The 27491-nt window shown below is 40.5% G+C and overlaps 2 protein-coding genes across 7 annotated transcripts in view; both read right to left on the reverse strand.

Moving 5' to 3' along the window:
• Positions 1-563: 563 nt before the first annotated feature.
• Positions 564-8949, reverse strand: LOC123976836 (gap junction gamma-1 protein-like). 3 transcript variants are annotated; one of them, XM_046059213.1, is made up of 5 exons: positions 8759-8949; positions 3694-3965; positions 3335-3557; positions 2534-3214; positions 564-2158 (listed from the first exon to the last, which is right to left on the reverse strand). In XM_046059213.1, exons 2-5 carry the CDS (start codon positions 3931-3933, stop codon positions 2145-2147), a joined length of 1158 nt encoding a protein of 385 aa, XP_045915169.1. In that variant the 5' UTR covers positions 3934-3965; positions 8759-8949; the 3' UTR covers positions 564-2144. The 3 variants fall into 3 exon arrangements, with proteins under 3 accessions (XP_045915169.1, XP_045915161.1, XP_045915177.1); XM_046059205.1 differs by lacking the exon at positions 8759-8949 and adding an exon at positions 8569-8735; XM_046059221.1 differs by lacking the exon at positions 8759-8949 and adding an exon at positions 8586-8703.
• Positions 8950-14732: 5783 nt separating this feature from the next.
• LOC123976870 (serine/threonine kinase 11 interacting protein) overlaps positions 14733-27491 on the reverse strand; it is a 27391-nt gene continuing 14632 nt past the window's right edge. For 3 of the 4 annotated variants that reach the window (XM_046059268.1, XM_046059250.1, XM_046059275.1), the window contains 6 exons: positions 25375-25472; positions 24162-24343; positions 19363-19447; positions 18262-18344; positions 16861-17087; positions 14733-15925 (listed from right to left, as the gene is read on the reverse strand). In XM_046059268.1, coding sequence (XP_045915224.1) covers positions 15785-15925; positions 16861-17087; positions 18262-18344; positions 19363-19447; positions 24162-24343; positions 25375-25472 — 816 coding nt within the window. In that variant the 3' untranslated portion in view covers positions 14733-15784. The remainder of the gene's footprint in view (positions 15926-16860; positions 17088-18261; positions 18345-19362; positions 19448-24161; positions 24344-25374; positions 25473-27491) is intronic. The other variant, XM_046059258.1, reaches the window with a different exon arrangement.

Consider the following 27491-nt stretch of genomic DNA (forward strand, 5'->3'; position numbering starts at 1 on the left):
TTCTGTTCTGCAGTCCGGTAGTGTGGGAGAGCACCAGACTGCAGAGCAGCATTGACTGTCCTCAAGCTATGAGACTTAACTCAAATTCATCCTCAGCACTGCTCCATTACATATAGTTTATTTCTGTTTACCATTTTTACAATTGCTTTTAAATCAATTTAAATTGTCTGCTGTAGCAGAAGGGAGTTACTAACCTCAATTTCTCTCTTACCTGTTCTAATGTGACAAAATAAATCTACCTATTCCCATTTACTGATCTACAGTCATGTATATTAAACAAGGAACTTAAAGTGTACTGTAAATACCAAACACTTCAACTCCATGTGAAAACATTTCACACAAGATCCCCATTTTCTCTTTGCCCCCACATGGCAGTTTTTAGTAAGAAAAATCTGTATATTTTTCACAAATTCAGTGTTTAAGCACAGACATAATTGGCATTTATACATTAAAATTTTTTGAAAATTTGTCAGTTTACTTACAAAGTTACAGACAAAAACATCAGCCCCCCCCAAAGAAAGTCTACAGCACATCATACACAAAAAAAGACAGTTCAAGTCAAACACTGTTCAAATATATTTATTTACTCTGAAGACAAAATACTCTCTACAGTTACAAAAACTACAAAACTTGCAATAGAAAAAAAAAAAAATATATATAAACCATTGAAGTACCATACTCAAAAATGGAATGTCGTACCTTGCAATAAGTAGCAAATTAAGTGAGATGATTACAAAAAGTACAGCATCAAACAGCTCTTTGGCAATCTGTAGTTTCATTATTTCAGCCAAAGATCATAAAACCAACTGACAGGCTATGAAAGAATATGAACTCTGTATGAACACTGAAAGCTATTGATCAAAAGTCTCACAATGAATCTTAGACTATGTGTGTTTACATGGCATCAGGCTGTGCGTCAGCAGCCAACTGTCATCCTTTCCTCAGCTGGGCGCCATTTTTTTTCTCCCCAGGATGCATGAAAGCATCCATGTTTCAGTACAACGGATGGGTGGTGGTGGTGCATGTCAAGGATGGAAAATATGGCTCACCAAAGAAGAATGTAAATTTCAAAAGACAAGGATGGAATTTCATTGTTGACAGTAGTCCAGAAGACAGATGTTTCCAGCTGTTTAGCAAACCTCCCAAAAAGAAATATTTTTAAAAACTTTCTGCATGAACATTGTGATTCATTTTATAGTACATAATTTAGGGAAGAAAAAACACCCAAGACCCTGCTTTCCAACAGTCATGTGAAATAGGTGGCATTCTTGATGCCAACCCTTCCTTCTAGACAAAAAAGCTTTGGTCAAGACATTTTTTAAATGAATGGATTGTACAAAAAAATTCTTGGAAATTCCTTGGAACATTTCCTGTCAATAAAGAATTCAAGCATTTCCCAGGTAAACATTTTGGCCGATTGGAGTAAATATACAGGCTTCAAAATTCTGTCATATTTCTGAAATGGTGTGGCTTCTGGCTAATAAACACCAATAATCCCTAAAGTCAAATCTGTTTAAATAACACATGACTCATCTAGCACAGGTTAAGCCACCCTAGTTGTAAAATAAATGCTGCTGCACAGGCTCCAGTAATGACATAGCCCAAGGCTGTGTTGTTTTGAGATTCTCTCTGAGGCCAACAAAGTGAGACGTTAACATTTGGCGACATTTTATAAACAGAGAGCCTCTTTTGTGAGGAAGACAACAAAAAGTACACTTGGCCAGGGGAGTTTAAAGCTTTCGGTAATCCTTACAAGGTCTGAAATGGACGAGGATTACTGCACTGCCACAAAAACACAGAGTGGGTAAAAGAACAGGGTGTAGACAAGGTTTTAGCCAAAGGCACAGTCCCAGTTTGGACTTAGGTGGGCAAATAGAAACTCGAGATGTGGCAGGCTTTCAAGTTTAGAGTCGTGGAGATGAACCATTTGTCACAACACAGCTTGGTCAGCATTTCTTTCTTTCTGACTGACCCCTAATACTGAAAGGCATATTTCTCTCATCCACACACACACACCAACGCACGCACGCACACGCGCGCTCTGGTCTCCCTCAGTGGTCTGACTGCACTCCTATTATGTGCTTCACCCATGTGTTTAAGGCCAGTAGGAATGGAAGAGCAGACGTTTGAGGCAGGAAGCACGCTCAGGCATGTATTCCTAAGAGAGGAAGAAGCAAAAACAGGGGGATGTTCAGCATGCATCCTCACTTAAATCCGGGATTTACTTTTTTTTTTTTTTTTTTAAACCTCCATGGGTAACACTGACGTCCTGCTGACTGGGTCAGGCCTTATTTGACAGACAAAATCATAAAAGAAAAAGAAATCTGAGGTAGCCATATGAAATAGAGCTGAAACAACCAACTGACAAAATTATATATAACTATTGATAGTTGATTAATCATTCATTCATTTCCAGCTTCTCAAATGAGAAGATTTGCTGCTTTATCTTTGGATTTTAGACTGTTGGATGAAACTTGAGCTTAGTTAAATCATTGAGGGCCTTTTGCAACATTTCTAGCGGTGTCTTCATTACCTTTCTCGCTCGCCTCTCCTTGCTTTTCCTGGGCAAAGTTGAGGCGGTTCTGCTCGGCAGCCGTCTGTGCACCCGTGATGACCTCTGGGCTGCTGCTCCGTGAAGGGCTTCCTTCATCTGCCTGGTAGGCCAGGTCCAGGTGCTGCTGGGCCAGCTTCAGGTGCCTCCTCAACCGTTCCAGCTCCCTGGACGATGGCCCCTCGTCCCCCAAGCTCTCCCGCCCGGAGTCGCCCATTGGCGAGTCCCTTAGCTCTCCTTTCAGTTTCTCCTTCTTCATGCTCACGTGGTATCCTGGTGGAGCTGTGGGCAGGGAACGTGAGGAGGATGGAGGGGGGCCACGTGAGCTGAGGGCGGCCCGTCTGCGAAACGTGTCGCGGATGCCGCCAACCCCAAGATGGATGATTTCAAAGATGGTGAGGAGCAGGCAGAGGAAAGACACAACGTACATCACCAGCAGAAAGATGGTTTTCTCCGTGGGGCGGGACACAAAGCAGTCCACAGTGTGTGGGCACGGCGAGCGAGTACAGACGTAGGAGGGTATCACCTCAAAGCCGTAGAGGACGTACTGGCCGAAAAGGAAGGAGACCTCAAAAGCAGAGCGCCACAGCAGCTGGCACACGTAGACCTTCATCAGGCCGTCACGCAGGATCCGCCGACGACCGTCATGCTTTTTCTCTGAGCCTTGAAAATATAGACACTGGTTAGAATCTGATTTGGTTAGCATAGAAAGGAGGTAAAACCGAAGCAGAATGTTGAAACTGCTTTGTGATTGCTATACTGCAGCTCAAATCTCCACCTTACTTTTATCTGCTTTTTTTGGCTTGTCTGGTTCAATCTCCTCAGCAATCATGGGGTCCTCCTCTCCGTTGTCCTCAGCCTCCTCGTAGTCTCGAACGGCCCCACGGCTGACGATGGGCATCTTCTTCTGGTTCCGAATGGGCCGGTACTCGTTGTCGTCCATGCGGGCAATCTTGTGCATGGCGAATCCCAGGTACATAATGGTGGGGGTGGTGATCATGATCACCTGGACAACACATGTGCATGTTTGGAGAAATTCAGCAAGATGTAATCATTCAGAGACATAAGTTTAAATTATCACTATAGATAGCATTTTGAAACTTAAATATAGAACGTTGACTGAAATGTGATGTGCAGCTCACCTGAAAGATCCAGAATCGTACATGTGAGAGCGGCGCGAACGCATCGTAGCACACGTTCTCACATCCAGGCTGCTGAGTGTTGCAGACAAATTTACTCTGTTCATCGTAGTAGATCGTTTCACCACCAACGGCTGTCAGCACGATGCGAAAGATGATGAGTACTGTCAGCCAGACCTTCCCCACGAAGGTAGAGTGGTTGGAGATCTCATCCAACAGACGAGTAAGGAAGCTCCAACTCATTGTGCCAAGGTGACTGGGGAGCTAAATGAGCTCTAGATGACAAAAGAAAGAACAGTGAAATACTTGTTTTTCCCCCTTTTTAAAAACTCAGTGACCCACTAATGCATTGCAAACATATGGCCTTTTGCACAGTTCACATTGTTTTCTTTCATTTTCTGTACAACTGTAACCTCTAACTATAAATTAACAGACAACCAGAAATGCAACTACAAGCAGCATTTAGTCAATTCAGTTTGCTATTAAAGCTGAAGCAATTAGTTGATTTGACAGTAAACAGAAGATTAGAAACAATTTTGATACATTTTCAATTGATCATTTCAGAGTACACCGTATCCGGCCTCTCTTGTGGGAATATTTGCAGGTTTTCTTAGTTTCTTTATTAGGGCAGCTCAGTTATGGCAAAAATCCTAATCATGATTATTTAATCCGATTAGACATGGGCTCTGGTATCAGCACGGATAGACGTGCATCACAAGCCAAAAAGTTGTGGCTGGCTTGAACGCAGTGAGCTGAACTCAACACACCACAGCCTAGATGAGAGTGAGTTTGGGATTTTAGGGGTGTTGCAAAAGCACACTGTTTTAAAGGAAAGTGGTGTGCTGGAATTAAGCTAATTCATACTGTGCATTTAACACAAGACAAAATGAGCCATTGAGAAAATGGGATGCGGCACAGTAGTTGTTTTCATAACCATTTGAAGCCAAAATCATAATTGAAAGTTATTCCGATAATCGCCCAGCCCTTTGGCTGCTGGTTGGTTAAAACAAGACATTTGAAGACTTCATATTGGACTATGGGCAATTATGATACATGTTTTACACTAATAGACCAAATGATTACTTAAGAAAATGGTCAAGAAAGTAGACACTCATGGCCAGAATTTAGTCAGTGAGCTTTAAAAGCCTACAAGCATTACTAAGATACTCCTCATTGAATCAATACAAAGTGAATACATGCATAAAACTAGGTTTACACATCCACACAATGATTAAAGAATGTAAGAACAAATACTGCATGCAAATATTTTAGGTACACCTCAACTGCAGGGCTAACAAACACGACAGCATGCTTTGTTTTAATCAGACACAGATCTCTCAGATGTGTAGCTATCTATGCGTAAACACCACAACAAACTGGATCCGTCCTGTTGGGTCACAGCGCACTAGTCCTGGTAGCAGTTTGGTTAAGTCTACATTCTTACACTTCCCTGACATGCCAAGCTTGGGCTGCTTATTCAAACATGAAGTGTTGGCTGGCAAGTTGCAGCAAGCTGTGAGGAGACCTGCTGTTCCTCTGGTGAAGAATTATGATACTAAAGCAGTGCATGGGGTTAGGAATTTATTTCCTGCCACATTGCCATAAGTTATTCCTTTAAATTCTTTAAAGACATGATTTGATAACTAAACATGGCCTAGACAAAATATAACAGCTGGACCTTTTTCCACTTCAGTAACTATTACAAGTGGATCGCTGAGCATTTAAAGAAAAGATTAATTTAACCATTTTTGGAGATTAATTGGAAACGAAATTCAGATGTCATCTGATTTTATTTGGTAGTTTGGTTAACTTTTCAAGAGGAGGTTACTAGGTTTATTTCTAAGAAACTAGCTGAAAAAGGTTGCCTGAAGCCTATTTGAGCACTGAAATTGAACACCACATTGTCTACAGCACTCAAATCTGGGAGGGAAAAAAAACAAAAACAAAAAAAAAACGCATCTCATATTATAAGGATCTGGATGGCTCTATTCTTCAACCACACACACACACACACACACACACACACACCACAAGCAAATATTTAAATATTTTAACTGATATCAATGCCATAATAACTCTTCCCCCCAACCCCAATCATCAATCTGATCACCAACACACACGGAGCTGAAGAACTAAAGTGCAAAAGAACCTTTAGAACTCTTTGGACCTACCTTCACTACTGTCAGAAGACTGGGTGTAGCAAAGGAAATAACCAGCATTTCATGAGTCACTGCAACAGGACGAGGCTTTCGCCATTACAAGCATCTTTAGGCATGTCTCCTCAGTTTAGCGGTCTATACTCAGGCCCTCACCCGCCAGGTTACTCATCCATTCCTTTGCGAAATCCTTTCCCTATAATGGCACCTTCAATTACTTAGAAACAGTCAGGCTGACTTGCCTCAGCCTGAACAGAACAACACTTGACCAAAACCAGAACCATCATGTTCAAGTTCAGAGACTCACCAGCTACACCAAAGCTGTATGTGTGTTAGATGATGACCTGTCTTGGCTGGGTCCAGACAGGGCAAATGATGAGCTTTGGAACACTTAGAAAATTTTCCTTCATAAAATATAGAACTAAATCACACTTCAAAAGTATATTTACATGACATCATTATCTCCAAAAACTCATCCCATGTGCATGCATGTAAATGTTGATTCCTGTTGGTGGAAATTGTTAATTGCTTGAAAAAACAGACAGCTTTGTGACCCTGAAATTAAGTCTGAGACAGGAACAAGTACAGCTGGGAGGTGACTTCTGTTTTACCCTACCATACAAACCCCACCTAAATGACCCAGGAGTTTCAGCAGAGGTATGCAACAAAAGCACTTTAACACACACACAAAAAAAAAAAACAACAAAAAAACAGGTTTTGTTACATGCTTTAGTGTATTGGTTCAACCAGTTATCCCTGGTGTTGGTTTCTCACAGCAGAAAGGACGGTGCTAAAATTTAAAAGCCCTTCTGACATTCAATCAGGCAGATTATCCCTTTAAACATCGTACGGCCCAGTTACAGTGTTTGGTTTCCTTCAGCGAAACTCTGCGCTCCGACATCCGCCATCTCCAGCTCAGACTGTGCTTCCAGGACACGACCTGTTATGCTAAAATACTGCGCGCAGACCAAAAGCATCTTTCCAGAAATGAGAGGCATTACTGTCATAAAATCCACAGCATTCTAACCACTAATGGACATCTAATATCAGTATAATCAAAAATAAATGTTGAACTGCCAAAACAGGAAGCGAAAGGCTGACGTTTGAATTTGACCTCTGCTTGTGCCATTTTATCAACCTTGAAACAAACTTATCACTACACTTCGGTGACACAAAAGCACTTGGAAAATATACTCTTATTGGATATTACTTGACCTTACGTGACCATGTCAACACAGAGGTTAGACATGCAGTACTTGACCTGATGTTAGACTGACTGGTAAATGTCACTACTGCGGTCAGACTGCTTGATATTCTGCACAAATTGCTAAACAAGTCAGCCAAGTGTCCACATGGTCAGCATATCTGAATTCTGTAAAACAGGAGAGCCAAAGAGTTATGGTTATTTCAGACGTGCTGTACGCCACCCACTGGGGCAAAGTGTAGTTTTGGTTCTTAGTTGTTGTTCAGTGTGATATAACCTCTGGACAACAGCTGTTAGTGCTCTAAAGGAGTTCAGCTCCTGGTAAGGGTCCATGAAAGGTTTCCAGAGGTGCAGGGCTAAAGAGGAAGGTTAAAGACTGTTCTCTTAAAAAGGTTTCTCTCCTCCCACAGTAAACAGACAAAATGTACTCAGATCAAACCTTTACTGCACCCCTTGTTAACACACTGTTAAACGCCATCAGTGCTTTCCTCCTCTCTAAATAAGACACCAAACAATCTATTTAACTTGGACAAACTGGTTTCCGAGTTCAAGTAAATGCGAACATTTTTGCAATGCCACCCTCCCGACAGCTAACCAAAGACAGCTTTTAAACAGTAGCTTATTTCCTCATGTGGGCTAAACCCAGCTCAACTGATTTAATGGCCTCTCTGCTTCAGGAGTCACTCAGCTCCAGGAGGAGATGGAGGGGGTTGGAGAGTTTTGGGCAAAGGATCTGGACAAAGCCAAGGCGAGTTAACATTCCTGTCTTAACCAAAAGCAGAATGCTGGATTTTAGGGTTCAGGGAGCAGACAGAGGGCACATGAAATCCCCATGCAGTCCCAGCAACAAGACAGGAATATAGCACCTACAAATGTCAATCACTGCTCTTCTGTAGTATCACTGAAAGAAAGAAAAAGAAAGAAAGAAGGGGGAAAAAAAATAAAATAAAAGTAGTGTTTGACTTTGCTGAAGAGGGGAACAAGGATTTATCCACAAGACAGATTTACTTTTCCGTTTCAAATAAACTATGAAAAAAAGAGAAGCTGAAAGGAGGTTTAAAAGACCCTAGGCAGAACGGTTGAAGGCTATGAACACGCTTTGCTGAGTCAGACTGAACTGTTTTGGAAATTGTGGCATTCCTGGAGGAAAACAAAGTGCTGCCAAGATTCAGTGGGGAAACAAAAATCTGGTGAATTAGAAGATGAAGCCATCATTTCAAAGAGTCAGACACACAATTGGTTCGGAAAGTTAGAACCACTATTAGGAGGAGAATTACTCATTAAAAAAAACAAAGGAAAACCACTGCAGAAAGAGTCTGTGGTAGGAGTGTATTTAGATATTCCGAGGTGGCAGCTGTTAACTTCCTTTTAAAAATAGCATGTTGGCAGTTTTATCAAACTGTATCACCTTCTAATTTTTCAAGTCGAACTAACAGTGACTTTTACCGAGTATTAACAGGTTAACCTTCTCTCCTTTAAACGTCAAACCAAAGAAAACAACACTTTGCTGCGACTCACTGCTCTGCGGTACGCACAGATCCAAAACTCGTTACGTGGAAGCCACTTTGCAAATTTAGACTAAACTGCTTGTAAAACACACATGGTGGATTGCAAAAAAAGAAACAAAAAGTACTCCGCTGAGGTTTAATGAAGTTGTAGAAAGGAACTACACTGTCTTTCTAAACTTTTCCCAATGCCAAACACCCACCTTATGCGCCGCAATCCGCGCGTCTTCTATCCTCGCGCTTAATTGCTCGACCAGGTTTTCCTAATTAGCGCGCGCTCTCATCGGCGTCTGCGTGCGTCCGCGTCAGAGGCAGCCTTCAGTCTGAACCCGTTCAGCCAGTGCTGACCCCATGTGTCGGGGTCCCGAACAAGAGGACAAAAGACAGATCTGCGATTCCTGCAGACTCCTGCTCTCCTCCTCCTCCAACCCGCACCTCCTCCACGTAACTCGGCCCCATTCAAGAGGAGGCCCCTCGCCTGAAACCTGAGATCCAAGACACTGACTACCGTTCTGCCCTCACGACAAAGGACTAAGGGAATCCTATTATACGTTTGATGATGCTACCTCAGGTCTCCATAGGGAGTTTATAGGAATTTCATAGGAGATAAAAATACCACGAGCCACTTTAAGTCACTATAACCTTTCTGCTGGAGGCATATACCTTATTTGAACACATAGTCATGAAACAAGGACAACCACATCTGACAATAAAATATGTATATAGTCAAACTGATTCCTTATAAATACAATTTAACGTTGGTAAAGTTCAAAGAAAAGTTGTTAATTGACCGGACAGCCCATGTGTCCACCCTGAAAGCCAGCTCTTCCTCTACTCTTTCATTTCAAGCATCCGCAATGTATAATCTCTCACTTGCCACTTTATTTATTTCACTATATGCCTACTGAGATTCTAATAATACCCTGATATTATCATAATATAACTTCATCCTCCAAAATGATCCTTAAGTTGAATTAACACCTCAAGAACTGACTGTGGACTGCATTAGTTTTAGCTATAGGTTCACCTTATAAACTGTGCATGCATTCAGTACATATTTAAAGGGGTATTCCATGCACTTCAATAATGTTGGGGGGTTTGCGACATATGTAGATAATAATTATCCAAATTGATGCACCAGAGGCTGTGATATTTTGACTTTTAGTCCCAAATGTGGTGCAGATTAAAAAGAAATTATTCCCATAATGCACTTTGACATCGTCTTTCATTAAATCTCCCCATGCCTTGTAAATGCCTACCTGTTTCAAACTCCACACTCAGGTTGTAACACAGGACTTCTGGTTAAATGTGTAGAGGAGTCGAGATAACACTGATGACATCTCTGTGACATCATCGCGGTTATTTTCTAAGACTTTCAAAAGCTCCTCCACAGCCACAGAGAGTGCCCCTTAAAACCTCTTCCACATCCAAGGGATTAGAATCTGTTTATATTCTTGTTCTTGTTTTATGCTAAAAAGTACACTGAGTGCAACAACAGCATAATCTAATCATTCGTCTTTCTGCTGAGGACCCCGTGTTATCCCCTGGACCACAGTTTGGCAGATCGCTGGCTTGACAGAGCGCTGCGTGACTGCAGCTTTTAGAAGAGGACGCCCACCATCCAACAATTTGGTTGACTCGAGTGTTCAGCAAAACAACAGATTTCTTGCTGTCATGCACAGTGCAGCTGTAGTGCTCCTGATTTACCAGAGGACCCCAAATGTTTGGAGGGAGGCTGTGGGAAGTCGAATCAGGCCAGATGTCTGTGCCCTTTCCAAATCTCCATGGCTGCATCCCAGCTTTCCCTCATATTAACTATCCTCCCTGCTTTCCTCTGGTTCTCAAGTGAGGCGTGCGCTCATTCACCTGTGCCTTTTTATTCTCACTTAATTTACAGAGAAAAATAATGATCTCTTGGTATGGTGGGGAAGTCTTCATTTTTCCTTTTCACTTGTGGAGTATTTGCATTTTTTTCATCCTGGAACCTGGTATCCATATTAAATACCACTGAATTAGTGTGGATGAAGGGTGAAAGGTGTGACAATTAGGGCCCCATAGCTGGATAGGGCCCAAATAATGACACTGGGATTATACAATTTAAGCCAAAATGGAAATAGGGGTGGGGCGAGTCTCTCCTGAGGATCAAAATTCCTTCCTACACCCCTGCAGTGAATATATTAACTGCTTGAATAAGGGCAGGACTCACTGGTATGGTCCACTTTAGATTTTTGCCCACCTGCATATAGCCTGCAGCCTTTTCATATTGAATGCACAAGTTGTGGTTGTGTTTTAGTATCAGGCTCAATTGCTTATTTCCTCCCCTAAACATAAAACTTTGTGACATAAATTTGTGGTGTGCAATTGTTATGACTCATGGATTTTTTAAGGCTGACTTTCTGGGCTCATTAATTTTACCACATTTTAGGCCAAAAACAAAAGGATTCAGTATTCCTTCACTGGAAGTTTATTCCTGGCACGATGGACAAGGCTCTATAACAGTGTTTAGATCATTAACTACCTTTTTTATTTATTTTTTTTACATTTACAGAAAATACAACAGAAAATGGACAATTAACACATGGGGAAGGATAATAAAACGTTGAAATGCATGACTTAATATAGGCATATGAGAATGAGGAAACTGGTCCCAGATGCTCTATAAGATCCATTCAATAGAATTAATGATGTACGATATACCATTTACTCAGCTTTACCTGCCGTCTTTACTTCCATGTAAACTATTTTTTATAAGACTTTTAGGGGGGGAATTAGCACTTTTATATATATATCATCAGATAAAACTGAATTTCTCAAGACATAAACAACATATCAAGATGTGTCTAAATATTACTCACCCGCCTCTCCCCTCAGTTTTATGCATCCCACCCCCAAGACTTGTAGGGACAAATGACCACAGTTAGATACTTCTTTAAACCACTACCCCCCTCCCCCGAATAAAACAAGAACAGAAAAACAGTCTGAGACATCATGTATGTAAAATGCATTTATTCTGTTTCAAAAGGATCAACTATTATAGTCATTTATCAAACCAAACAAGCCAGCCCTTCTCCATCAAAGCAGCATGCACGTGGTGTGCATTATGCTCGTTTTTGATTAAAGCACTTAATGTTGACTTGTGTGCTAAATGAAATCCTAAAATCCCAACAAAGGGGGCTGCAGCTGTAATGCAGGACTTCTTTATATGAAAGCTTTGTCAATTTGCTCCGCACATATCCCATAAGTTCTTTGGCACTTTTGGATTCATTCACCGTGAAAGAGCTGCAATGTGTCAACAGAAAACCCTAAGCCTTTATTTTTTTAAGGAGTTTCAAGGGGTTCAAGCCTCTGCAGCAGAAAGCACCCCTAATAGAGTCTCTTTAAGCATATTTACATCCATATGAGCTCCAAAGATGCTGTTTTGCACCTGACCTTTGACCTTCCTTTTGCTGAGACAATAAATGGGAAGTGAAACAACAAAAAACATTTTGTGTTGTTTAGTGTGTGAATCAGATTTATGTGTTGAATATTAAAACCACTCAGTGCATGGAAGCATGGGAGCAGTCACCAGTCATTTGTGTGTAAAACTGCTCCTGCTCACTGGTTTGGGGTTTGGGGGGTGCAACTGAAGGTAATCCTGGTCTTCAACAAGCATGTGCACAGCACATGTACAGCTCCAGTGGCTAAAGAAATATTTATACTGTGAAATTGGTTAACATACCTTTACTCAGCTGAGCCAGGACTCAGACTGAGCTTCGCTTAGAGGGTTCCTGTTGGAACTTTGATGTTGAGTGGCACAAAAGAAGCCGTGTAACCAAAAGGCCATAAGTTTGATCCAATAATCAAACATCCATAACTTCTTCTGCAGCTTTTTAGCATTCCTCCACCGTTGCTGCTTTTAACTGTAGCCAGAAATACTGTAGTGGTTAAACTGGCCCAATAAAGTAGAATTCTAGTGAAGACACAACTCTAGAAGCTTTTATTTAGCACCAATGAAGGAGTAAAACAATTAGACAAAGTGAGTTGTGGGAGCTGTTAAAATGAAGCTGTACGCAATATTCACTGCCACTAAATGTCGCACTAGAGCACCAGCATCTTTGACCAAAACAAACCCCACCAGACTCCATTGAGGAAAACAATAATACTTTACTTTACAATACTTTCCTTTTAGAAAACCTTTCAGATTATCGTAAAACACACTTTATTCAAACTGAGCAGAAACAAAATAAAACTCCTCAAGAGTGCCTTTTTTGTCTTTCCACTGTTCCAACATTCATCAACCCTGGTTTGATTGAAATAAATCCTTAATTCACAGAGTTCGTTACATGAGAAAAAGAACCAGCAGTTATATCGCTCTCCTCAAAGCACAGATTCACAGGGAGGGACTCACATGCATTACATGCACACGAGGCCAGACCGGCTACCAAAACAATGACGGAGAAGCTTGGAAGCTTGACAAAAAGAGGGAGTGTGACATCATTCTCTCAGGACGCCATTACTTCACTATATCTTTACAAGGCAAACGTGTTTTCTGCTGTATTAATGTTCAAAGTCACGTACAAAGGACCTTTAAAAGTCACCTTTTTGGAGGGAGTATACACTGAACAAAATTATAAATGCAACACTTTTGTTTTTGCCCCCATTTATCATGAGCTGAACTCAAAGATCTAAGACTTTCTCTATGTACACAAAAGGCCTATTTCTCTCAAATATTGTTCACAAATCTGTCAAAATCTGTGTTAGTGAGCACTTCTCCTTTGCCGAGATAATCCATCCACCTCACAGGTGACATATCAAGATGCTGATCAGAGTATTGCACAGGTCTGCCTTAGGCTGGCCACAATAAAAGGCCGCTCAAAAATGTGCAGTTCCATCACACAGCACAATGCCACAGATGTCGCAAGTTTTGAGGGGGAGTACAATTGGCATGCTGACTGCAGGAATGTCCACCAGAGCTTTTGCCCGTGAACTGAATGTTCATTTCTCTACCATAAGCCGTCTCTACAGGTGTTTCAGAGAATTTGGCAGTATATCTAACCGACCTCACAACCGCAGACCACGTGTAACCACACCAGCATCTTCACCTCCAAGATCATCTGAGACCAGCCACCCAGACAGCTGCTGCAATAATTGGTTTGCATAACCAAAGAATTTCTGCACAAACTGTCAGGAACGGTCACAGGGAAACTCATATGCATGCTCGTCGTCCTCATCGGGATCTCGACCTGACTGCAACTTCGCACAGCCATTGAAGATGAGTGGACCAACATTCCTTAGGCCACAATCAAACAACCTGATCAACTCTATGCGAAGGAGATGTGTTGCACTGCGTGAGGCAAATGGTGGGCACACCAGATACTGACTGGTTTCCGGCCCCCCCCCCGACTACAGTGGAACTGCACATTTTCAAGTGGCCTTTTATTGTGGCACACCTGTGCAATACCCATGCTGTCTGATCAGCATCTTCATATTGGATTATCTCGGCAACGGAGAAGTTCTGCTCAATAACAGAGATTTTGACAGATTTGTGAACAATATCTGAGAGAAATAGGGGTGGGAAGTCATGTTGAGAATCTTCATAGTTTGATAGTTTTTTTTGTGCCTTCACTACTCTTTATTGACTTGCAGGGAAATATGTAGAAATCTTTAGCCATAAACACATTTGCTACATTTCAGGTAAGGCTTCCATCGTTGTGGTTTGCATCACCGAGACACCAATGGGATTAACAGTAATTTAGATGTAGACTTTGTTACATAAAGTAACTATTTATGCTAGTGCTATTTATCGAAATAAATGCATTTCTCTTAAGGACAGAAATAATGCACAACATTTTGTTGAAAAGCATCCTTGTGATTAAATGTGGAATCATATGTCCATGTTAATTTTTCAATATCCGACACTTACTTGAATATGAAACTTTAATAATGGCTACAAAAGAAAAAACACTCATGCTAAGTTTAAGAAAATGTCTGAGAAGAACAGTAAATAAGTAAGTTAGGTTACCTTGATGGAAGTTTGATTTCTTTTTGTCAATAGTTTCAAGGAATCTATAACTAAGACTTTTTGAGAAATATTCTTGCTCTTTTCAGGGACATGCAGTGCTGTAGTTGTGAAAGGGAAGTTTCTTTCACTCTAAAAATAAATGTAGATACCACACATAAAAAACACAACTGAACACATTACTTTTATATTCATTTATCCACATTATACATCAGATGTTTATAGAAAAATAAAATACTTCTATGTATGAACCCATAATGAAAAAAGGCTAACAAGAAATAAATTAAGTGCTGAAATGATTTTGATCTTTGCTGCATATATAAACTAAATAAACATACGGATTTAGTTGGGATACTCTGACAGTGGTTTTCTCTGTACAGTTGAAAATAAAATGGAAAATAAACAAAAATACACCCAGATTACAAATGAACAAAATAAACATCTGTTCCCAAGTTTTAAAGAAAACAACTTCTACCGTGTGAACCATGTTATGTGAACAGGATGCCAGGAGTGCAAATATGCAGAAATTCTGCGAACATCTCAAAAAGACAGATACATCACAAGACTCTTATTCGGGGGGGGGGGGTGAGGTGACCCTTGATGGCGGTGTCTTGAGCCTTGGCTTTTTCGAATCACCTCCAGCCTCGTGTTGAGCGCGTGTTGTCACAACTCACTGCACCCTTAGGAGGTGAGAATATACCTGTTCATCTCAACAAGGGGGACTGGGGGCGGTAGGGTATTTTAAGCTCATATCCTTGCATTACCCCTCTAACAAATGTCTTCTTCTCCCCAATTTAAGGCTTAGCTCTCAAATCTGCTTAATGCTACAGTGACTGAAGAGCACTACTAGATGCATTAAGGTGCATTTCGACAGGAAAACATGGCAGCTGGAAAAGAAACAAGGCACACTCCATTTCAGCTGTAGAAAACTTCAGTGGGATGGTATCTGGAGGGGAAAATGATGCAAACAGGCTTGTGTACCACATGAATGAATGCAACCATTTGTAAAAAAAAAAAAAAATAAATAAAAGAAAGAAAGAAAAAAGTTCTTGGCCTAAGAGACGATGAAAGCAACAAGCATAATGGGACCAGACTGAGTGCAGGCTGTGCAGAGCGAAAATAAAGACAAACTCGCTCAAGCTCACTAAACATTTCCCAGTACCAACACGCAGATTAATGGTCACAGGAGCGCACACACATAGTCTGAAGCTTTTTTCCAGCCGCCCCCCCATTATGCTGCTTTGTCTTGCGAGGTTGTGTGCAGTTTTACTCCGAACATGGCCTCCCACTGTGCTCTGACCCAGGCCAGCAGACCCTGGAGGAGCTCGGTGCTCTCTGAGCGCACACACCACGTCTTCTCCTGTTTCACAGTCTGCAGGAGTAAACGCAACGTGAGAAACTATGAAAATTAAAGCAGTTCATCACAAGAAAATTCAACTTGACAACACATGCTACAAACTGCAACAGGCTGCTGCTGAATGAGTGTTCGCATGTATCAAAACCGATGTTGTCTCACACTTGTAATGATCATCAGAGACATGCATTTTGGTCAACATTAGGCAGCCCTGAACTTCATTTCTCAATGCACATGCTGTAGTTAACAACAAACTGATTTTAACATCAAACGAAACTTGATTGTGCTCCATTTCAGTGACATTCTTCTCTGCAGCGAGAAGTAAACAAATTGTGTGGTCGTGTTTGCAGATCACGGTGAAGGGAGGAAGAACTGGAGGAATCATTCAGCTTAGTGTTCCGCTGTGATGACTGTAAGCACATGTGGGACAAATCAGCACCAAACATGGCTCTATAAATACCTGTTTTACACTTTTATTCAGGAGCTCACAGCTGAGACAAAGGCGTGATGGACTAGAGAGGGAGATGATGGGGTGACACAAACATCCCTTGCTGCATTTAACTGAAACAGCAACTGAGCCAACAGAATGCCCGACTTTATATGCAAATACTCCTTTCTGCTGACTAGAGATGCACCAATCTGATACTGATATCAGCCCGATACTGACTCAAATAGCTGGATTGGGTATCAGTGACAAGGGGGTAGACCCAAACACTTTGCAAGGAGAGCGAATGTCCGATTAATATTGAAATACATCTCTGAAAGAAATTTTCTTGTTGAATTCACTTTTTTCAGAAAATTCCCATGACAAGCACCACTACATCAAGTTGCATTTGAAGATTCGGTTGCCATTAACAAACTTTTAGCATTTTGTTTCAAATTTCCATGAACTGAAGGCGCACATTAAGTTCCGGGTCTTTAGGAAATGACCAAAAACACCCATGCATACTCACCTCATCGTAAAGGTTAATATCCATCCTGCATTGATCTGAGGGCCACAGGTGGACTGAGCTCACGCAGCTGATTGGCAACATTTCTAAAATGGTGACGCTCCCACTGCTCAGTTCTTTGTTTTCATTCGCAGTCAGGGCACTCGAGCTTTTCCTCCACTGGTGATCCTCTTTAAGCAGGTACAGGGTTTCCCGGGTTGTCAGGACTGTCAAAGGTGTCCAAATATCCTCTGAAAATAGGAGCAGTTTCACATGATTTAAACGGTCAAAGATGCATTCGATGTGTGATGTTTCCAATTTTATTCTGGTTTAATGTTCATAACTTGATAGAAAACCTTGAAGTCAGGTAATTATCACTAGTTACTGTTGTTTAAAGTTTTATCATGTCACTATTTCGAGCCACATGATGAGTCAACTTTGCCTTCTTGGATTCTATGGTTTTGATAAATAAAGCACTTTTCAAGTGGAGATTTTAGCCTCTGATGTATCACTGTAGGTAACAATCGGGGGTCGTCTGCTTAAAAAAGCTGGTGAGTTTTGGCATTACATCTCATGTCAGAAAGCTCGGTCTTCAGGAGGAGTAGTAGAGGGAATAGGCAGATCGAGGCATGCTAAAATTATGGCCCTTGAAATTCCACAGGCGTGCACAGCTGTGTGTAGCCTGCAGCTAGGTCGGCTTTAAACATGTGGCTGCTGAAGCACGGGGAGAGAGGCATCCTGTAGCACACATGTACAGACCACATGCATACAAATAAAGTCGCCTGTCACACAGTTCAGATAAACAAACAGCTTTGTCTCATTTTATGGGAAAGGTGGTTAACATGGATCTTTGACAGGCTGCTCACGTCAGCAGCTCCCCACAAATCCCATCCTCTCCCTGACAAAATTGGATTTATCTCGAAGGAAATACAATGTTATGTTAAAATGTGGTTATTATTTCACACATTTAGCATATTTTCCTGGTACTTTCCACATTTCTAGGGTCGCAGAAATATTAAGAGGGTTTTTATTGCAGTTTACTCTTGGCTTTCTTCCTGTTGGTTTAAATAAATGTTTATGACTTGGTTTATTCTACTTTTTTCTCCAGACTGCAAGATGAACTAGATACAAATGAGAAATATCTTTAGTTGCATTTATGAATAAACAGCACAAGTGTAAATCCAGAAAGGACGGGGATAACAATGCCATATGAAGTTATAAGCATCAACAGCACAACTCTTTCATCTTTAGAAGTCTTGAAAACCTTTCTTGTAACAAGTGAACATGCAGAAAGTGAGACTTAGTGAGACGGAAGAATGCAGGTGAAAGCACTGATATGAGAGAGACATAAGACAGAGAATAGATCCTAAAACCTAAAACAGGATGCATAATTAAGCTGTCTTGCAGAATGAGTGGATGTGTCACCTTGCAGGACAAAAGCCAGAATGTAGAAAAACTGCAGCTGGCCATCCTCCACATCTGCCTGGATGTCTTCACACACTAGAGGCCTAACAGAACAAAAGAAATGACCAATATTACATTTACATATTATCGCACAAATATCTCCCATCACACCCAAACTGGCTGCTGTTTAGTTGAAAGCACGGATGCTGCTTTTTTATACAGATAAGAGAGTGTTGTGGTGGCTTGTGGCCCGGCAGGTGCTACCATCCTGTCTCAGATGGAAGCACTTCAACATCACAGGGTGAATTTCACAGTAACTGTGAAGCAATAGGGATAATTGACATAATAATAGCTGACAGGACTTGGATTGCACACACTGCACGTGTGTTCAGAGATTGTGGTTAGCCGCCTTGCAACACATGAAGGGGCTGCTTTGCTTTGTTTTTACCTTTTGATTATTGAGCCTTAGTGTCTGCTGCCTGAGGACAAACAAATATATATCTGGGTGGGTACCTGGATATACTGGTCTACTCTTCATGGATGTTAATTTTCCTAATCCAAGGTAAAGGTAATTGCTATTTATTTGACTTCTGCTAGTTGGATGAAGCCTGCTTGCCAGGATGTCCAAACTGCTACCAAGGTTTTTGCCCATTTTGTACTTGTTCATGAGAAATTTTGGCAATTTTCTTCTCTGAAATAAGAATTTCATTTAGATAACCACACTCCTTTGCCGTGAGAGCCTAGAAAAAGCTGCCATCTTCTGTTTAGGGAAGAAAAACAAATTTTAAAAAAAAGGACAGAGAAACTACTGAAGGTGACACGAGATGACATACTTCAGGATTTGCAGCGCAACACATGTTACAAATTAAGATGCGGTTTACCAGCTAATTTAGTGGTGCAGTTTCACAAAATAAAGTCTAAAAGAAGCTGATTGTAATCAACTAAAGATGTGTCAGAAATGTGCAGTGTTAAATTCTACTGCCAGTTCCTTTGACTTACGCCTCTCCAACCACATACAAATGTGCACAACACCATCTAGACCACATCTTTCAGCATACAAACAAATAAAACAATAGATGTCTGCCCCCCAAAGTAGGTGTATAGAGGCTGTGTGAAGCGTACCAGAGATGGTGCTGAGGAGTGAGTCTTGTGGTAGAGATGGACTTGAGCTTGCTGTCTGATTTGTGGGCCATCTCACGCACAATTCCTTAGGACAGAACAACAAAGATCGCACCAAAATCAATAAAATCATCCAGGTACATGGTATATCTAGAGGTCAAAGGCAACTGGACTTGCTTTAGATTATTTAAGATGTTTCCCCCACTCAAAAGCTCCTTCAGTTAACTGAATAAAATAACTACATATAATTAAATAAATTATTGGTCTTAAGAATTTCAAGCACGTTGAGTTGCCGTTGACTTAGCACTTCTAGACAACAATTTTTGATTATCTGAGTATTTAATCAACAATCTTCATAACAATAACAACAGCAATACTAATTACATGTTTAAATAAAAGAGAGACCCGGTTGTTGTAAAGTAGGACAAGTTACACTTCATCAACTAATCATAAAAATAATCAACAGATTAACTAATACTGAAAATAACCAAATAAAAAAATCTATTTTAAAAGATGAATTAGATTAGGAATCAATGCAAATTTCAAATTTATTCTGAAAAAGAGGCCTCATGTCTAAGCAGCGCTGAAGTTTACAGGTCTGAGCTTGTTGAAACAGCCGGGAATGTGAATGTTGTGTGTTATGTCAGCTATGTGTAACCATTCAAACAAGATGTTTTTAGTCAGATGACCAGATTGTAACAGGGTGAACATTTATCACTGTGCCAAACTGCAGTACTGAAGGCATGTGAATGTAAATCATGGAGTCGCAGTAAAACAACACACTATCCTAAAAGACACAGACAAGGTACAGTAGCCTAGAAATGTCACACCCAAATATTCATAGAAAGTGGTCAACAAACAAAAGCCAAACTCCATCTGAGACTTCTTGTCCTGTTATTTTAACAACCATAAGAAAGCCAAAAGGTCTCGAGTTGCAGGTGTAAGATTTCAGCTCCATAGAATCAGTCGGTGAGAAAGTGTCGGGAACATAATGTGCTGGGTCACGCTCGCATTCACGATTTGTAGCGTGTCACTGAGTGTGACAACAATACAGGGCAGAGAGGATATCTGCAGTGCCGCTTCACAGTAAAGTTTGATTGGACAGATTTAAAGGGACACCGAGGAGGAGTGGGGAAGAAAGGGGATAATAAAGGGTTAATGATGGAGGAAAATAAGATGACAAAACAAACCCTGCCTTATTGATATGAAGAAGGTGCAAGGAACAGAAAAGGAAGTCTCATAAAAATATATCCCAGAAGTGTGTCTATATTTGTGTGAAGGGGTAAGAGTTGCTCAGCTGTTACTTTTAATTTGTTGTAAAATGTACATTTATGTTCCTGTGCTCTGCTATTCATACATTTGCCTTGCCAGAGTATGAATTCAACTTATTTGAATTCTGCTTTTATGCCTCCACAGACATGAAACAACTGCAGAAACAACTTATCTGATACACAGATTAACTGGTTGTCTACTTATGGGTTTGGGACCCCCAACAGGGGTCATAAAATGAATCTATGGGGTCGTGACATGACTATTGGAGTAGAAAATCAGAAAAAAAAAAAAACAACTAGTGAAATCCTAGTGAAATTATTTATTCAAGCTTCTAAAAATCAGTATAATTGGCTGGGTGTTGTCAGAGTCTCAGTACAGATACCAAAATAATACCTTTTTCAAAAACTTCTTTTGAAAAATATATAAAATATTTTTATCCAAAAATGCCCTTTTTTTATTTACCAAAACATGTCAACCTCCACAAATGCAACAGTGTTTCATTTTTGTCAGCCACACAAGGACTGTCTAAAATGTGCAGTTATGATTTAAACCAGAACAATCTGATCAAAGATTTGTCTACAAACCCTTTTCCTATTTAATAAAATAATCAGTGTATCAGTCTTAACACACTCAAAGACTTTGCCTGACTAATGCCAAAACAGTTTTGGTCAGTGCCCAAAAAGTATTGAGGATCAATAACCAGCCTTATATGAGAGGGGTTTCATGACATATAGCTTTAACTGTTCACAACTCATTAACATAAACACTGTAACAGAGGTCGCAAGCAGACATTGCTCATGTACCAACTGGTACATTGTTTTTTTTCAAGGATGCCCTATAGAAGGTTGGTCCACACATACTGTATGCACAGTAAGTAATTATCACCTGCCAGTAGTCAAATATAACATTAAACTGTGATGGATAATTGACAAACCACAGTTACATTTGATGGAAGCTGATCAAACATTGCTTTTGGATGAAAAAGGTAATATTATTGCCCAGTTCTCTGTCATGTGTCTGATGTTTTTAAATACTTAGTAAAAAGCCAGCAATGAGTTTCAGTTTGCGTTAAAAAAAAAAAAAAGAAAAGAAAAGAAAAGAAAGAAAAACAGAAGGCTCGATCACTTTCATGAAGACTTTGCTGGCAGGACATTTGCACGTGTTGAGGAGAAACAGTGAGCGTCAGACGAACCAAAAGATTAAATAATGTGTTAACGTGGACAGTTTCTGCGAGGTGCAATCCAAGATCGCAATCACAAGTAAGCAAAGGTGATGGGCCGAGCGTGTTAAGAACCAAGTTTGCAGCGGACGGACTTCGGTTGAGGCTCTGGTCTATGTCAATATCCCTGCTTCCTCTTGTTTCAGTCCCAGACTCTTTGGCTACCTCCACCACCAACACCCTTGATGATTTGCACATGAAATCAAAAACCATACCACAGTTTGATATGTTGGACAGCTGAGATTGGGCAGTTTGAAACAGGTAAAGTTTAGATTTTCAATTTCCCGTTTCCAAAACAGCTAAAGGCACACTTCGCCCTAAACCATGTTCCCTCTCGCTACTGCTGAAAGCCATCACCGCATTGGGGTAATGCATCTATCACTCTAACCAAATCTCCCACAACACAGATTAAGTACAGCAATGAAAACTGACAAATTCCTCTATGTGAGAGAAAAACAACAGGCCAACACCAACAGAAGATCAGGAACACAAATTCTTGACAGGACTCCTGTCTGTCTCTTCTGGCTGCAGATTCCAGGGGTCTTGTGTTGTCTCTCATGTTTCAATAAAGTCGTGTCGGACTCGGTTAGTTTCTGAGCTCCACAAAACTGTCCCGGTAATAACCACATCCTTTCTCTCTCCTTCAGCCAGCGAGTCCTTCGTCATTCCAGTTGTGGTTTTCAACTTTGTCCACATGTTGCGAGCCAGCTTGGACCATAGACAGGGTTTGTTATGGTTAAGTTTTCCGTACTTCTTCTGACAAAATATTGCAACAGCTGTTTTGGGGGTTAATTTGGCATTAGACTTTGCCATAATAGCAACATAGTTATCTTCAAGGATCAAAGGAAATATAAACATCATATTCTTTGTGTGTAGGTTAAATGCAGATATCTGACAGATCAGACTTCCATGCATCATTTTTGGGATGCACCGGGAGGGTTACAACAAGCCATTAACTGTGTTTTTCACTTGTCTGCTCTGTCTTGGACAGTCTGTGGTCTCGCTGAAAGCAATCTGGAAGGATTTTAGGCCACAAAGAATAAGACACACTAAACGAGCTGTTTATGAATGTCGACAGACAGAAAAAGCTCTCAGAGCGCAGAGAGAAAGTTGGAGAAAGAAGCAGAGAAGTATGTGTTTTGGAAAAAGTGGGAAATGCATCAAATGTCATTAAGACGCTCAGTCAGAGGATCAAATGTTCATGAATACCCAACGTTTCTGAGTGATGCTACTAAAATTGCAGATTCCCCTTTATTAATTTACTTGCTCTTTTTACACCATACACATATTCTGACTAAAGGAAGGGGCAGCATATTCCAAAAGGCTTGAAATAGTCAGAGTTTATTCCTCTTTTATCATTTATTTAATAATTATAATGTTTTTACTTTAAATTGATAGGTTTGGAAACTCATACGTCTTTATCCATCATAACTGTACAAAAGATATATTGTATATAATCTTTTGCAACATGTCAGTTGTCAGTTGAGTATTTGTTTTTTTCTGCTGCCTCCTTGGCCAGGTCTCTTTTCAGAAAGATATTTTAATCTTATAAAGACTCTTCACCTAATTAAATAAAGGAAAATTGAAATAAAAAGGATTTTAAAATTAAAATTGCACTTTAAAAAAAAAAAAAAAAAAAAAACACTGTATGAAACTTCACTTTCCATGTACTTCCAAATATATTTTTGCTTGACTGCTCTTCTAAACAGCATGTTTGTTGACTGATGAGTATCTTGTACCTCGAAATTGGTAATATGAAACAGTAATTATGGGAAAATACCCTCTTAAGTCAATTTCTCTGTTACAAATTTCCCAAAATGTGTACTAGAAATTAGCCACAAAACTTCTCCACACGTGCCAAGATGTTTTCCTGTTTTCACCACACGTAAATGTCAAATTCATTTTCCATATTTTTCCAGACATTCCAGGCCTGAGCAGGAGCCCCCCATCTAATAAAAGGTTTTCCTCTCAGCCTCCGGTCCTCCCTTGCAGACAAGTTGGTCTGGGCAGGATGTACTCAGTCTGCATGACCACAACAGTGAGGGGGGTGGGGCAGAAATTTGCATCACATATGGTATAGTATTAGTTTGTGAGGGGAGTAGGTTGGATTTCTGTGGCACAACGCCAATGAGAGGAACATAGCGTTCTAATACATTACACAGGGATTAAACAGCACCTTGAAGAAAGTGCTGAAACCAGTGTAACCAGGTACAGAGAAAGCTGACTATATTCAAAAAAACAAATTTTATGTGTTTTTCCCTTACATGAAAGAAAAAATATTTTGCTTGTATGTGGCATTGTTTCTTTTTACCTGTCAAGAGGCCAAAGAAGCGTTTGCAGCGTGAACTGTCCCTCACCAGGAGGGTGTAGGCCACGCCCCCATCTCCAAACTCCACATGGATGCTCTGAGAACCTAGCCCCACCTCTAGGTAGCTGAGCTCCATGATTGGGTGGCTGTCCCTCTTCTGCAGCCAATCAGAGAGCTGGCTTCTGCTGGGAGGAAACAAGTTGGGCATTAGAAAATGCAGAAAGTGCACTGTCACAGTATGATGGACTAAATGGTTTACTTTAGCTCTCACACTTGGAGGTGTGACTTCCAGAACAACACTTTAAAAATGTCTTTGTTAAAGCAGAGGTTTACTAAGTGCAATCATGCTAATAACTCATTTAATACCTAATTCAAGGATTTAGATTTAAGGTCAAGACAATAGTTTGGTTTCTTGCACAGTGCCAAGAACAAGAGAAGTCTGTCCCAATGGTCTAAATCACAATAACTTAATAGAAACATCAGAGCCATCACAGGATGGGCTCATGTCTCAGGGAAACAGATCTTGTTTTGATGAGAGAAGAAAAGTTTTTTTGAGGAGAGAAAAAAAAACAAAAAAAGGGCTAAAACTCACAGGAGGAGAAAATTTTCTGTCCACAGACACTGCAAGGTCAATGTGTTCTCAAGATGTGACCCAGAAACCTGGGCAGGTTATGCAATATAATCCACATTCTAAACAGAGGGTGTGGAACTACACACCAGCATTAAAAGTCATAATTGTTAACTGCAGTGTGGCGCCCTCTTTTGAATCACTGTCCACACCAGCAGGATTTGATTACTCTTTTGATAAATTGGAATGTATTGCGTCAATATCTCACTGACTTTGCTTTATACCTCCAAGTTATGTTTAAGAATCCTTTTTAAACTTAAGCATGTGAGGCTCTTCCTAGGTTTTCCCATTAAAAGGATATTTTCCTTACATCAATCAAGGGTCTAAGAATAAAAGATATTGTATATTGAAGGGATTGTAAAGCCCACTGAGAACATTTTGTGATTTTGAGCTCTATAAATGACAGTATTTGAATTTGAAAAATTGATTTTTTTCAATTAAATCAGACAAAACTGCAGAAAAATAAACACTGCATACAATATATAATGCTGCAAGAATGCAAATAGCGATGCAGTGTAAGCAATTCAAAATTATTTTTTATCATAATCAGCAAGTTCTTTCTGTATCCTGTAAAGATGCTTAACTCACTGGGTTTCTGATGTCATTTCCAAGAAATAGATTCGCTGGTTTGACACCACCAACAGAGAGGGGACCTCTCCTGGCTCCCCAAATTTGACAGCTGACATCTGAAGGCACACAAAAAAAAATAAGGGGATTCATGACATAAAGCAGGAAGGAAAATGTCTGTAATGGACATTTTCTCGAAAATAGCTGCTCTCATCTCTCCGTCTGTTACAGTGTAATAATGAGCATCACATTGCTATTAATTCAATACTGGACTTCTCACAACCATATTTTTTCACAAGCTCTTCTGGAGTTTAAAAATCAAACCCTCTAGACCAAGGTCTTGCTTAATTTACTCTAAGACAACACAAGAAGTAAAAGCACAAGTTAAACCTCAAGCAGCTCCTATCACTGGATAAATAAACATAACTAAGATGAATGGAGCGGGACCTCCTGTTTCCAGCTGTGGTTAGCTCGGTCCTGTTCTGCTCTTTGCTCCTTGTCCAGGTGTCTGACAGAGAAAAGCAATAGCCTGCTGAGTTGAAGAGCTCCCGGGATGCACTGCATATTAAGGAGGCCTCGGAAAACACTGAGTGACAGTGTGGGGGCACAAAACTAGTCAAAGAAGCTACAAAAACAAGAATATCGGTTGAATGGGCTCCCGGGAGATTTACAGACTGCGTTCATCTTGGCCGACTGTGATGAAACCGCAACTGAAGTATTGTAGGTCTTAAAGTTGTCACCACCCATTAAGTTGAAATCTTTTGGCCATCAGGAAGATATGTTAGAGGACTTATTGAAGCCACAATCACAAAAGAAACAATAACAGCGACATAAAAACATTGTACTGCTAAATTTGAGTGATCAGTCACAGGCCACCGTCACTGGAAAAATTCTGATTAAACAGAAAAGTCTGGCAGTGATACAACCAATAAAATACAATAATAAAACCATAAAGGCAGGGCTCAGTTGGAGAAAGGGGATGCAGCATATTTCAATTTACCTATCAGGGTTTAGTGACAGTTATGTAGGTCAATCCTGAGTGTTTAACTCTTAATAAAAAATAACTAAGGGTGTTTTCAAACAGTAGAGGAATTGATTGACATTTTGGAAAATATACTTTTTGCTTTCTTGCCGTGTGTTAGATAAGAGAATCAATAGAACTCTTGTGTCTGTCCACTAAATAAATAGTCAGCAGCAGTTTAGCTTATCATAGCATAAAGACTGGAAACAGCTAACCTGGCTCTGTCCAAAGGTAACAAAATATGCATACCAGCACCTCTAAAATCTTGTGCAGACTACACGACTGTCAGTGTCGGCCGATCGCCGTGCTGTTCAGACTACACAGCTTGCCGTCTTGTGACATTCACACTACTTGACTGATCGGTGACGGGGTCACAGACTACACGAGCTGACAGCGGCTGTGTCACCCGATGGCTGGTCTCCAAACCACGTTTTGTCAAGAAAACACACGTGAAATGTGAAACGGGAAATGATGCGAACCTACACATGAAATTGCTGTTGTTTCTTATTATAAAGATACCAATTATAAAGACAAAGAGTATGGGTGAAAGAATGGATTAACACACGCAAGTAGCAGGGATCATTTGTGCTACAGAAAGAACTGGAGGTGAGTAAAATATGTGTTTTGCAGTGAAAAAGTAGCTGCCTGCTCTCATTGGCTGGATGTGGATGTCGAGTCGGCCCCAGATATTTGGCATGCTAGATATCTGGCTGGCGTCTGCGATGTGACAGTGATGTGCCGGGGAGCCGTTTTGATGAGTTGTTGAGTAGTTCACACAGCGACTGGCGACCGCTGATCGATCGCTGATTTACCCCAGATCACAGCCCGATGGTCCGAGCTCTGCAACCAGCAAATCGGGCTAAAAATCGTCCAGTGTAAACTAGGCTTAAAGCTCACTAATTCACATGCTTTATCTTGTTTGTTTAAACGGCACAAAAACTGTAGTGTAAAAAAGACAATTTGTGGTTGTATTTGTTGTGCCAGACTACTTCTTACCCTTAATTTGATTGTCGTCAAGAATGTTTTGTGTTAGAAATATGTGAGATTAGGGGCTTTAATACATGTGTGCCTTACTCTTACATACCTTGAGGAAAGAGTGAAGCTCCTCCTCCTCCTC

Source organism: Micropterus dolomieu, linkage group LG01, assembly GCF_021292245.1.
Source record: "Micropterus dolomieu isolate WLL.071019.BEF.003 ecotype Adirondacks linkage group LG01, ASM2129224v1, whole genome shotgun sequence".
NCBI lineage: Eukaryota > Metazoa > Chordata > Actinopteri > Centrarchiformes > Centrarchidae > Micropterus > Micropterus dolomieu.